This window comes from Vigna angularis, chromosome 1, assembly GCF_016808095.1.
Source record: "Vigna angularis cultivar LongXiaoDou No.4 chromosome 1, ASM1680809v1, whole genome shotgun sequence".
Lineage (NCBI taxonomy): Eukaryota > Viridiplantae > Streptophyta > Magnoliopsida > Fabales > Fabaceae > Vigna > Vigna angularis.
This window is the reverse complement of record NC_068970.1, coordinates 32962620-32976201: the sequence shown is the minus strand read 5'-3', so window position 1 is coordinate 32976201 and position 13582 is coordinate 32962620. Positions and strand designations below refer to the sequence as shown.

The window sequence follows — 13582 nt, the reverse complement described above, 5'->3', positions numbered from 1 at the left end:
GAACTTTTATGAATTATTTAAACTTTTATTATGTTAAATATTTGAGTAACCTCTTAGCTAATGAAATGGGTTTTTCATTTTGGTAAGAAAAATGTAATTTGATTTTGTACATGTATATGAATTCTTTCGTAGGCAATTAAAATTTAGATAAGAAATTGCATGGATATTGAAACCTTATTTACTATTTTATGCAACTAAACACATTATAATTCAATTTACAAAAATGTAGTATATAAAGAAATTGTGAACGCGATTTACAAACGTAGTTCAAAATGAAATATAATATTCTTTTAATCATACTAATTTTGATTTATTGAAAATTATGAATTTTGATAAATTTTATCTAACATTTGAATCTCTCCTTTCATTAAATTTATTTATCAATTTCATTTATATGCAAACTCATTCATAAAAAAATGTATCAGATCAAATTTATCCATTTAATTCCATATAAGATTAATTATTTATTTATTATTTATAAATGTCCAATAAATTAACAAATCAATATGAAACAGACAGAAAATAATCTAATCAATATTTTATAAATAATATTTCATAAATTTATTTTTTTAATATTTAAAAAATATGATTAGACGGACGAAATGGACACTCACTTATGAAAAAAAAAACTATTAATGAGTGAATTGAATTGTTATTAAATGAACCAAATGAGGTTAGATTGTTATGGATCACACAATAAACGACAGGAAGAATTCATTTTGAGAGAAAGGATATTTTATATACACTGAAATAATGGCCAGAAAATACTATTTAGCTGTAATAGACTTATAAATAACAAGATAGGAAGTTTTAATTAAAAATTATACTCTGTCATTCAAAATTGATGTTCTGAACTAGCCAGTTTATTCTCTTCACGAAAACTTTACTGAAAGACTGACCAAACTAAAACACACGTAAAAGAATAAAATAACAGGAACCAAGAATTTGGCACATCATATTCAGACTCAAAGATTCAATGCAAAAACTTGAAGCTTCAAACTGAATTTAGCTTTAAGAAAAAGTAGGAAATGCTGTGAATAGCGTATATTGTTTTTGTCTGCTCTATTATTACCCTTCCTCTTCTTATATAGTCATCAAATTCCTTCTGCACTCACATAAAAGAATAAAGCAAAGCATCTTCTGCCCTCTAAATTTTACTTGTAAACAGTGAGTTCCACACCTATTTTATTTTGTTCTTTCTCCCAATTGGATCAAGTAATGAACTTTTCGAACATTGGGATGAACCCTTCTCAAGTAAGGAATCTACATTTCATTGCCTTCAAAAATTCATCATCAGTCTTCTTATCTATCTCACCTTAGTTTACACTCATTCTTTCCCATCCCACCTGAGTTTCAATTTTCTGAACAACAATCTCATCTCAAACTTCTGCTTCAGTTCTGATTACATTCATCTGTGAAGTAGCTCATACTACATTCTTTTCTAACAATGTGCTAGAGGTGATTGATTAATTTCCTATATACATAATCCATGCTTTTTATTTCCCATTTTCTGTTTGCATGCATGATGAAATTCATATCTTTCTTTACACATGTTCAATGTTGCTTATCTTAGTTGTGTCTTTGTAGACTTTTCATCCATTTTATCTTGCTATTGCAGTGTTGTAATTGGAACTGAATGTTATAAATTGAAAAGGGTAATCAAAAGCATGATCCTCCCACCACTGTGCCTAGTGTTGTTCTAAGAAAGTCATCAAGAAGAACATTTATTTCTGAAGCCATGAGTTTCTTATCCTGGCCTTCTAGCCACTCATGGCAACCCACCAAGAGTGCAGACACCACTGCCTTAAGTTATTGGTTGAACTGGAGGTTCTTATTTTGTGCTCTATGGATTTTAGGATCCATGGCTCTGGCATTTTTCTTGATATTCAAGTACGAAGGATTCAACAAATCAAGATCAAACAGTGTTGAAAGTGAAGGAGAAGAAACAGAATTGTTACATGAGGATGAGGCATGGAATACCTGTCTCATAGGAATTGATCCTTCATGGCTGCTAATTTATAGAGTAATTTGTTTTATTGTGCTTTTGGCTTTGATCATTGCCAGTGTTGCAGCAGATGGTGCAGTCATATTTTACTTCTACACTCAGTAAGCTACTTTAGTTAACCATGTTCTATCTTATTTTGTTCAATCAAAACTGCCTTAACATTAACAATGTATCTAACAAAATCTCTCATTTCTGGTTTAAAAATGATGTCACCTTTATTATAAAGTAATCATAATTAACATTTAACAGTGATTATAAACTATTACAAAATACCCTTTAGAGAACCAAAACCAAATTTAAAATTTTTCAAATCCAGAAGGGTTCTAATCGTTTTCTGTTTTCTTGTGCTAAGCAGATGGACCTTTACATTGGTGACTATTTACTTTGGGGTAAAGCTTCACATTGCCGACTCTGATAGATGTAGCAGAAAATATTAGTATGAAAAATTGAAAATGCACTCATTTAGTTGTTTTTTGTTTTCTGTTATCTGAAATTGATTTTCAGCTAGGATCATATTTCTCCTTATATGGATGTTCCCTGAAACAAGATAAAATCACAGTGAATGATGCAGAAGTTGGTATTGTTACCCATGATAGAAAAATTGCTTCTTTATGGGGTTACGTTTTTCAAATTATATTTCAGGTAATTGGGAGTTTCTTTCAACTTTTTTTCCCTATCAAGCATAAAATCTTAAAACCAAAAGAGAATTTTTTTTGGTTTTGTTGGGTTGTGTGGTTAATTTGTTTTTTTTTTTTTTAATTTTTCTTTTAAATATATAGAGTTGTGCAGGTGCTGTAGTGTTAACGGATTCAGTGTTCTGGTTCATCCTTTATCCTCGTCTCAGCTCCTCCAAAGATTATAGTGTTGATTTTGTAAGTATAATCAACATTCTCCTTTCTCTCTCATTTATCCTTTTTCCTGCCAAATTCTTCAAATATCATAAAAAAAATGTTTCAACTTTCCACCCAGCTTCACATAAATATTATTACTTCTCCTTCAATACTAAACAAATAAAAGTATTTTTTCTATATTAGTTACATTACTTTAGTTAATTTCCTTTTACACTTTTTTTATCATTAAATTCATTTTTCAAAATAAAGTATAAGAGCACCATGATTGTTTCGAAATTCTTTATTTATCATGTTTGCAGGATTTCTTTTTCTCAAGAAATTAGTTTTTTCATAAATACATGTTAAAAATAAATAAATTTTTTATAAGTTAACTTATACATAAACTAATTTTATTTATATTTAAAATATTATTTTTTTAATTAAGAAGATGGTCCAAACATATAAAATGTTAAATTGCAAATGTTAGGCTGGTCTGTCTTTCATCTGAAAATATTTGCTTTTTCGTCATTTTGCAGTTGGTTTTTTGCATGCACTCAATTAATGCGCTTTTCCTCCTCGGTGACACGTCATTGAATTGCATGGTGAGTTTTAGGTTTATACACATTTTTGTTTTTATTTGAATCAAATTCATTATGTTAATTTTACTCTTTTTTTTTTGGAGATTTTAGGATTAAAAGATTTTTGGACATTCTATAAATGCTTTTAATTTTCAATAAAATTGAAAATTTTTTATAATAAATTTATCTTAAATAAAATCAAAGCAATGATTTCAAGGACCCTAATCACCCAATAATTATTATTACTGTTTAGGAAACAATTTAAACAAATTTTGTTTGTATGATTCTGTCGTTTGTGTTAGAGTTTGTAGGAGCAATACGTATTTATATTACGTAATTCTTGATTAGACATATATGTGATATAAAACTTGAAATATAATTGAAGAATAAGACAAGTATTTATTGTTAACAAGTGCAGAGATTTCCAATGTTTCGATTTGCATATTTTGTGTTGTGGACGGCTACTTTTGTGATTTTTCAGTGGATCATCCACGTTTGCGTTTCACTTTGGTAAATTCTTCTATCCCCTGTTTTAGTCCAAGAGAATTTGTTCCTTTCATAACTTACCAACCTCTGTTACAGGTGGCCTTATCCTTTCCTTGATCTATCCTCTCCCTATGCACCCTTATGGTAATTTTCTTCTCATTGCTTCATAAAGTTTAACATATGAGAAAAATAGACCCATTAATGGAAATGCATAAGGTGTAATGTTCAAATTCAGGTACTTGGCTGTGGCTTTGATGCACTTTCCATGCTATGGCGTCTTTGTTTTAATAATAAGGATGAAACACTTGTGGCTATCAACATCATTTCCTGGCTCTTCCCGCTTTGTTAGGTGAAATGACTGATTTTGAAGATCAGAACTAGATTATTCCAGCTGCTATGTAAATTCATCCCTACCACTTTAATTCTGTAACGTGTTTGACAACTAGAAGCAGCTTTTTATAGCTTCTACAATCTTTTATATTATAGCTTTTTAGCACATTATCTGAAATGTTCTTTAAACATGTACACAGACAAAGAGGATAATATTTCATAATCGTAATTAGCATAAAACATGTATCATCATTTCATATCAAACATGGTTTGGTATCTCAGGACAAATGTCCATGCATATTTAATGCATCACCACTAAATTGAACATCACAATACAACTCTTAAGAAATAAATTTATTAGAACGACCGCAGATATTAAAAGCATTGTCTTGGTGCTTTGTAAGCTTATTTACTTTATATTTAGAATGAAGATTACGGTAATATATATTTATGCTAGATATTATTTACTTGTGTATATAACAAGCAAGTCGGTATTATCCGTTCCCTTATTCTTAAGTAAAGAGGGTCTTTGTAGTTGTTTGCTTGCATCATAGGGTAACATTTTGCTACTAAGATATCATAAAAATTTTATAAAGTGTGTCCATGGATAGATGAAGCCAGATAAAAGGAAAAGGGTAGCCAAAAGATCAGAAAGGAATGTCATCACTCATATAGAAGACTCCAATTATTTACAACTAGTTTTCTCCATGTATCTTCTGAAATAAATACCACATGAAACACTACAAAAATATTAAATTTTAGCAGAGGTTATTTTCGGGGGTTATAGAAAACCCCCTTAAGTTTCCAACAGTTTTTAAAAAACCGCACTTAAATATTTTTTTTAATTTTTTTAAAAGAATTTCTGGCCGTTCCTAAATAATCCGCCCCTAAGTGAAATTTCTTTTTTAATTTTCCAACCCTCAGACATTTCCTTCTTCACTTCCAACCCTCTCCCTTTTCCCAAACCCTATTTCTTCACTTCCAACCCTCTCCCTCTTCCCAAACCCTAGAAAATATTCCATCAATGTTGCCATTTTCGTTGTTGGTGGAAGCTAGCGTTGGTGGGCGTTGCTTTCTGACGGCCATTTTCATCCGAAGGTGGCGACATCTCCCCACCGTGAACTCGATTCTTCTCCGTTCCCTCAAGGATCACTATCAAGAAGCCGCCAAAATGAACATGCTCCTGTAATCTCTCTCTCACTCTCTTTGTCTGTTAGAGTTTTACTCTAGGTCTAGACACAACTACTCTAAACTCACAAGGTTCGGTTCTGAAACGCAACTACGATGAGGAAGGGGTAAGCGTCTACGTCATGCGGTTGTTGGCCCCCAAGGATGAGATTCTAACCTGGACCAACACTTATGTCGACGTCTCCAAACCCTTGCGGAAGGAATCGTTGATTTTCCTCGTACGAAGGAATAGTTGATTTTCCTCTACGGTTTGTACGAGGACGATTCACTCTTCTTCAGTCTTCTAGCTGAAAATATTATTTCATGATTTCTGAATAGTTTGTAAAGTTTGTATTGATGGAGCTAATTCGATCTTTGTTCTTCTCTTTTTAATTTTGAAGGATTATAGGAACATAAATCTTTAATCAGAATGTAGCATGGATCTTGCTCTGGTGTTAAACTACTCCTGTTTTATTTTATTTTTGCAATGTAAGAAGTTATTGGCTTTTCAATTTTTCATAGAAGAACATGCATTTTTTATATCAGAAAGAATGTTTTTAAAAAACTTGTCTTATGCAGTCATGTTGAATAAGTATTTAGGAATGCAATCTTTCAAACAAAATTTGGTGCAGAAAAAGAGGAGGAAATTCTTTGGCTTGGTCAAATTTAAGTTGACAATCTTTTTGAAGCTATGCTCAATGGTCATCTTTGCCATAAGGTACTTGGTTTGGTTGAAGATGAATTCAGGACTTTTGAATCTTCTGTTGCATCAGAAATTCATCAGGTACAATTCTCTAACCAATTAATTATATATATATATATATATATATATATATATATATATATATATATATATATATATATATATATATATATATATATATATATATATATATATATATATATATATACACACACACATACAGCCTAAAATATTTTGTGAATAATTCTGAATTAATCATTGATTGATTGATCATGCAGGATGTGGATGTTAACCTGATTATAACAAATTACTGTATGCCAAGAATGACTGGTTATGATCTGCTGAGAAAAATCAAGGTATGATTCTATGGGTATTTTCTGAGAATTTCTTAAGAAGTTTGTGCCACTTTTAATCTGTCTGTTCATCCACAGTTTTCTGTTTATTTACATTGCATCAGTGAGATTGGTCAAACTATTATAAGTATAAATTTCGTTTCGATTTTATAAGATTAAGTTTGATTTAAAATTTAACTATCATAAATCTATTTTAACTAAATTTATTGTTTTTTTATTATATTATATTACTCAAATAAATTTATATTTATAATATTCATAGTAAACTCCATCTTACAAATTTTAAAATTAGTTTACACTCAAAATACATTTATTAAAAGTATTTCAGCTCTGTTAAATTGAAATTCTGTGGCACTTACACCAAACAAAAAAGATGCATGCATGTAGTAGTCAGAAACATTAGAAAAATTATGAAAAGTTTTGCATGCTGCTACTTTTTTCTGATGCTCACTTTGTTTAGTGGCTAATATATAATGCTGTTTTTATGGACCTGGTTCACTTGTCATTAAAATGAAATGGGAATATAGAAAAATAGAAGGTATCAGAGAGAAAATTCCTGGGATGTGATGTGATGTGTAAGAAGAGTTAGAAAGTGGATTAAAAAATTAAGATTCAATTGAAGAAACGTAATGCATGACTTATGATAATGGTGTGAGGAAGATACCTGGATCTTTCCTTCATATTTATTTGGGCAAATATTAAGATGATTAGGTAAGATATTCAATGGATTATGATACATCACACCCTTTTTTTTGTATTCTTGTCACTTTCTTTTCAATTTTCCCAACTTGCATCAAACCCTTTTTGAAAATCCTTTGACCTCACTTTTCTATTTCCCCTTTTCTCACCATAATTCTGCACATAATTATTAGATCATTCTTCATTAGGAAAAACTTAGATATACAATGTTATATAATATTTTGGATGTAAATTTCAATTTATGATGTTTGGTAAATATTTTATTGTATTTTCATTCTAAGTATAACTCCACCAACTTCCACATTTCTATATCGAAATTTTGTTTCTCAAGATGATTTAGATTTGGTCTGTATACATAGGTGATGACTGATTCTCTCACTAGGAATTTTAATTTTTGTTTTTCCTTTTAGGAAGCTGTTTAAAAGTATATGATCTCATCATATCTTGAAATCAAATTATGTGAATTTTCAAAGAATTTTCCTTTTTTTTAATGAAGAATCTCTTCAGTGGTTTGCTTTCTGGTTCTGGTTTACTTGTGAAGCACAGAGCACTGAAGGATTATTTTGGAGACACAAAACCTGATATTGGTGTTGGAAGTTCTGCTGTTCATGATCATCTTTTCCTCTCCCTTTGCAAGGTAAGTCTGAGGTTTGCTCCTCTGTTTAATGACCCCAGTTACTGTTTAACTCTTGCGTGTTCAGCGCTCTTAAGGGCCTTACAAATCATAATAAACAACAAGACCATTTAAATTAAAAAGCAAATTTTGTCAAGTTTCATTGGCACAAAATATTCATCACTGTTTAATGACCCCAGTTACTGTTTAACTCTTGCGTGTTCAGCGCTCTTAAGGGCCTTACAAATCATAATAAACAAGAAGACCATTTAATTTAAAAAGCAAATTTTGTCAAGTTTCATTGGCACAAAATATTGTAAATCTATTGCACTGATGTCAAGGTTTTGAATTGCAGTCACCATCACTATTTGTCACTGTAGATACAGCTAGGATTGTGATGATTGCGTTACATCAAAGGCAAAAAATTCCTTAGCATTGTGACCAAAGTCACTATCACAAACTGTTTTCATAATCTTGATACAGATTATAATTCAGTGGACACGTTTTTATTAAGTCTGTCTCAAATACATAGTGTCTAATTTCAGCTACATGACAATACAGGAAGCATATGTGGTGAACAATGAAGAGAGAAAGAACAACTTTAGCTCAGTGATGCCAAGGGAAAAATATCCAAAGCCCTTAATATTTCATGATGGAAGACTAGCATTCCTGCCTACACCCTCAGCAGCTCTGGTTATGTTCATGTGGTTTCCATTTGGAATTCTTTTGGCCATTTATAGGTTCCTTCTAGGCATTGTACTTCCTTATGGATGGACATTATCATTAGGGGTTTGGAGTGGCTTGAATCTCCAAATCAAAGGGATTCTCCCTGAAAAGTCAGAGCAAAAGCAAGGGGTCCTCTATGTTTGCACTCACAGGACTCTTCTTGATCCTGTTTTCCTAAGCACATGTTTGGCAAAGCGTTTGACTGTAGTGACATACCGCTTGAGTAAGGTGTCTGAGCTGATAGCCCCTATAAGGACAGTGAGACTACCAAGGGACAGAAAAAAAGATGGTGAAACAATGCAAAGGCTTCTGAGAGAAGGGGATTTGGTGGTTTGTCCTGATGGAACAACTTGTAGGGAACCATATTTACTGAGGTTCACCTCACTTTTTGCAGAATTGGCTGATGAGATTGTGCCTGTTGCTATCAATACTCATGTGAGCATGTTCTATGGGACCACTGCAAGCGGGTTGAAATGCTTGGATCTTATTTTCTTTCTGATGAATCCAAGGCCTAGCTGTTACATTCAGGTTCTTGGAAAACTTCCCAGAGAACTTACATGTGCTGGAGGAAGATCAAGCTATAAAGTCTAGCCGATGCTTTGGGATTTAGTATGTTAATTTAGTATTGAACATCTTTCTTTTTAATATATGAATAATTAATTGTTTAACATATTAATATGTTGAATAATATAGTTTATTTTATATATAATATTTAGTTTTATTTCATATTATTTTATTGTTTGATTGGTTAATAAAATTAATTTTATTACAATCAAAAACTAAAAAAAATATATACACATTTCCCGTGGTTTCAGCAAAAGTTTGTTAATTTCGGTAGTTTTAGTAAAACCTCCGTTAATTCTGTCGGTTTCAGAAAAACCTTCGTTAATTTTGGCAGTTTTAGCAAAACTCTTGCTAATTTCGGTGGTTTCAGCAAAACTTTCACTAATTTCGGTGGTTTAAGTAAATCCTCGCTAATTTTGGCGGTTCTAGCAAAATCCCGCTAATAGTGATGTAGCTTTTTTCAGTGGTTTTTACAGCATTTCACAGGAGTTTTCCTAATTCCGAGTAACATACTTTCCGGGTGTTAAAACCACCGGAAACCTAAAAAATAATCCTCGATACAAATCTAAATTTTTATAGTGAGATATCTCCCCATTTGGACCTAAAGCATCTTGAACTTTAACAATATAATAACACTGTTATGGCTTGTGAAAGAAAATGGTTCTCCAGGTTGCTATATCAGTTGCTGATAATTTGTCATTTTAAAAGGATAATATCAAGAGTAGTGTTGCGAGATAAAGATGATGGCATGGATTGAACAATACACATTTAAATATGTTCACAAACCAATAAGTTGAAAGGATAACAAGAGTCAAGAACAATAAGGAAGATTTAGCAAGGACTAGAGCTAAAATAATAGAAAGAGAAAAACAATACCAAAACCTCATACACCTACATGAGTAGTTACACGTTTTAAACTTTGCCATGCGTCTATAAAAAGCCAAATTTTGAATTGATTTAAAAGAAGTGATGTTGAAAAGATTATGGATGTGAAAATTATAAACCTCTTGTCCAGTTCAAAGGGTTGTATATTGACCCACACGGGTCAAACTCAAAGAAGTCCAGTTAAAAACAAAAGTCTATAAAGTAAAATGACAACAAAAGTTCTATTGCTCAAGATATATCCATAAACCTTTTTTTAAGTAAAAAATATTATTTAAAAATTAAAATGAAAAAAAGTTACTTAAAAAATTTGTATATAAATAAAAATACTTACTTGTCCAAATTTAAATCTAACGTGGGTAAAGTCAAGTTAGGCTTAGATCAAGTTTGGATAAGCCAATACCATGTTAAGCTAGTCCAGATGAACCTAGATCAAGTCAAATTTAGGTCAGTTTTAGACAAATTGATTTCAAGTCAAGTCGAGTTAGGCCTTACCTAACTCGTGTCTAATCTAATTGAACACGTGTTAGGACAAATTGGGTTGGATGAAGTCTAAGTTAGGTCCAATCCACTTTCATGTAGGTTAATTCAGGTTGAGATAGGTAAGGCTCATGGCAGGCCAAGTTAAGGTCATACCTAGGTTAGGTTAAGTCAGGCTAAATGAATCCAAGTCATAATGGATCCCAAGTTAAGCCAAGATTGATTGATTTCAAATCCACTGAGTTGAATCGTATCCACGTCGAGCAGAATCAAGTTGAGCCCATGTCAGGCTAAGTAGACTCATATATTAAGCCCATGTCAAACCGAGTCGAGTTGGGTTCACAAGTAAAGTTGAGCCTACTTAAGGCTAAGTTGAGTCAGACCCACCTTGAGTTGAGCAAATCAAGCTCATCTTGGTCTAAGTTGAGTCAAGTCCACCTCAAGCTAAGTTGAGTCAAATTCACCTTAGGTTTTCAATCGAGCCCAAATTTGACTAAACTAACTCAAACCTAGGTCGAACTAAGTTCAATGGACTCCACATCAACCTGAGTTGAGTTAAACCAAAGATGTCAAGTCATGTTCGACCATCCATATCAAGTCAAGTAGAGTTAAGTCTACATCAGATTAAGACACGTAAGGTCTACGTTTAGTCAAGTTAAGTTGAGCTCACATCAAGTTGAGTCAAGTTGGGCCCATCACACCTAAGTCATTTTGGGCTACTTAAGCCAAGTTGAGTTAGGTCCACTTCAGGTCGAGTCAAATTGGACCAATCTCAGGTGAATTTGAGTCAGCTCCACCTCGGCTTAAGTAAAGTCATACCTATATCAGGCTAAATCAACTCAGGTTCAAGTTTGACTAAGTCAAGTTGATTCCACATCAAGTCAATTCAGTATGATATAAGTTAGATCCACATTAGGGTGTGTTGGAAGTTTCATATCGCCTAGAGATAAGACCAATTATAATATATAATTGAAACCAAACCTCACCTTACAAGTCAATTTTGTGGGGTTGAGTTAAACTTAAAGTCCATATTAGAGCCATTGTTAGAGCATATTTTAGAGAGATTTATTGTTTGTTGGGCATATTGTTCCACTCGTTATCGAGCGACTGTCAGACAACCCATTAGTGTCTAGTCCCGCGCTAGATATATATATATATATATATATATATATATATATATATATATATATATATATATATATATATCTCGATATAAGGGGGGGAGGTGTGGTTGAAGTCTCACATTTATTAGAGATAAATTCAATTTATAGTATATAAGTGGATGCAAACTTTTACCTTATAAACCGATTTTTTGGGGTTGAGTTAGGCTTAAAGTCCACTTCTTAACAGGCTGAATCGTGTCGAGCCCACATCAAGTCAAGTAGAGCCAAGCTCACATCATGTAGACTCAAATTAATTTCATTTCAAGCTTAGTCAAGTCAGGTCCACTTTGGATAAAGTAGAGTTAGACCCACTTTGGATAAAGTTGAGTCAAACTCAAGTTAAGCCCATTTTGGATTGAGTTTAATCTAGCCCATGTCATCCAAGTTTAGATTTGGCCTTGTTAGGTTAGGCTAAGACAAGGACAACCAAGGTCAAACCTATGTCCCACAATTCCAAATCAGACCGAACCCAAGTTAGGTTGGGTCGACCCAATCAGAAAAGTAGGGTTAGGCTATAACCTTTCAATTAAGTTGCAAAAAATAAAAATGAATTTAAGGACCAATTTATAATTAATGGAAATATTTAGAGATCAATTTACAATTTAGAATATTTTTATGACTCGTGCGATTTTGAAAAGTACTTAACAATTAATTAAAGTCTTGTAATGGGTCAAAATCACTTAATTCTGACCTTAACTCACCTTATGTGGAAGTTTTAAAGATTGAGGCTTTTTGAACAATGAAAACATGGCATGACAATGAAGAGAATTGAAAACATGACTAATTTGAGCTTCAACGTGTGGAACTTGTGGAGTGCTTTAGGAAATGTATGGAGAGTGAAAGCATTGATATTGTTAAGATATGAACCCAACCACATATGAGATTGACATATTCTTAACTCAAAATCTTAAACAATAAATTCATGAGTTTTTATTCTTATATAGTGTTCTACTTTCTCATTTCTACCCAATATAAAACTTAGACTTATATTTAGATTTATTAGTATTATGTTGTGAAATTTTTTTAAAGATGAAAGAAGTACATGTAATATGTTTGTTTACAAATGTAGAAGATGAAAAATATAAAGTTGTCAGCATCGTTTTAGGAATTAAGAAAACTGATAGGAATGAAGGAAAGATGATTTTAAAGTTTATGGAAGAGTTTTGTTAGATAAACTTTAAATTATGAGAGTGTTTTATTTGTAATTTTTGAGAGAACGTTTTGGTTAAGTAGATAATTATATTTTTATTCATATATTTGGTTAAGCCGTGATATTTCGTAGGTGCAGTTGTTATTATGCAAATCTGAGTGAAAAGATAAGTATGCTTCTAGTTATTATTTTATTTGTAATACGGTTTCGGTATTTGGCATTTTACGTAGCTATTAAAAGTCAGTATTTAATAGAAAGTTAAGACTCAATTTCACATAAATATTTGAGTGTGCATGAGGTTTTATTTTAACAAATGAGTCTTCACATTCTTATACATTCTTATATAATCCTTTACTTTTTCATTTTTATTTAATGTAAAACTTATATTTATATTAAAATTTTTAACATTAGTATTGTGTTATGAAATTTTCTTAAAGATGAATTAAGAAGTAAACCAATATATGCTTCGTTGTGGACAAAATTAGAACCAGCCAACTGCTACCGTGTAGTGAGTTAATCTTGGTATGCAATAAATTGGTTCTGTTCACCTCATGTGAAATTATACCATCTTTAATGTATTTTCTATTTTATGTTTACTCATACAGTGTGTGTTCTTGTTGACTATTTACTGCCCGACATTCAAGATTAAAGGTGCTATGGATAAATAAATTTGACATATTATATCCTAATGTTATACACTTATGGGATAAATTGATGTCTGGTTTTCTTGTTGAGGGTATGGGTGTTATCTTATGGTTTGGGTAATAATACTTAGTGTAGCTGGTTATAGCACTCTGCAATTTTCTTAAAAACCATCTTCCTAAGTCAACAACATAAATGATCTATTTACATC

The 13582-nt window shown here is 31.7% G+C and overlaps 2 protein-coding genes across 11 annotated transcripts; both read left to right on the top strand.

The window, feature by feature from the left end:
• Nucleotides 1–1134: 1134 nt before the first annotated feature.
• LOC108338653 (uncharacterized) lies at nucleotides 1135–5885 on the top strand. 3 transcript variants are annotated; one of them, XM_052867456.1, is made up of 9 exons: nucleotides 1135–1254; nucleotides 1619–2106; nucleotides 2361–2394; nucleotides 2510–2647; nucleotides 2785–2877; nucleotides 3372–3437; nucleotides 3832–3923; nucleotides 3996–4043; nucleotides 4116–5885. In XM_052867456.1, the coding sequence occupies exons 2-9, from the start codon at nucleotides 1739–1741 to the stop codon at nucleotides 4246–4248; spliced, it is 972 nt and encodes a 323-aa protein (XP_052723416.1). In that variant the 5' UTR covers nucleotides 1135–1254; nucleotides 1619–1738; the 3' UTR covers nucleotides 4249–5885. The 3 variants fall into 3 exon arrangements, with proteins under 3 accessions (XP_052723416.1, XP_052723418.1, XP_017431178.1); XM_052867458.1 differs by lacking the exon at nucleotides 1135–1254 and adding an exon at nucleotides 1275–1458 and having other exon boundaries at nucleotides 4135–5885; XM_017575689.2 differs by lacking the exon at nucleotides 1135–1254 and adding an exon at nucleotides 1275–1458.
• LOC108340215 (glycerol-3-phosphate acyltransferase 1-like) lies at nucleotides 5158–9216 on the top strand. Of its 8 annotated transcripts, none has more exons than XM_052867440.1 (6): nucleotides 5158–5414; nucleotides 5798–5885; nucleotides 6029–6180; nucleotides 6378–6455; nucleotides 7648–7788; nucleotides 8326–9216. In XM_052867440.1, the coding sequence occupies exons 3-6, from the start codon at nucleotides 6088–6090 to the stop codon at nucleotides 9079–9081; spliced, it is 1068 nt and encodes a 355-aa protein (XP_052723400.1). In that variant the 5' UTR covers nucleotides 5158–5414; nucleotides 5798–5885; nucleotides 6029–6087; the 3' UTR covers nucleotides 9082–9216. The 8 variants fall into 8 exon arrangements, with proteins under 8 accessions (XP_052723400.1, XP_052723394.1, XP_052723405.1 ...); XM_052867434.1 differs by having other exon boundaries at nucleotides 5158–5665; XM_052867438.1 differs by having other exon boundaries at nucleotides 5159–5414; nucleotides 5976–6180.
• The last annotated feature ends 4366 nt before the right edge of the window (nucleotides 9217–13582 follow it).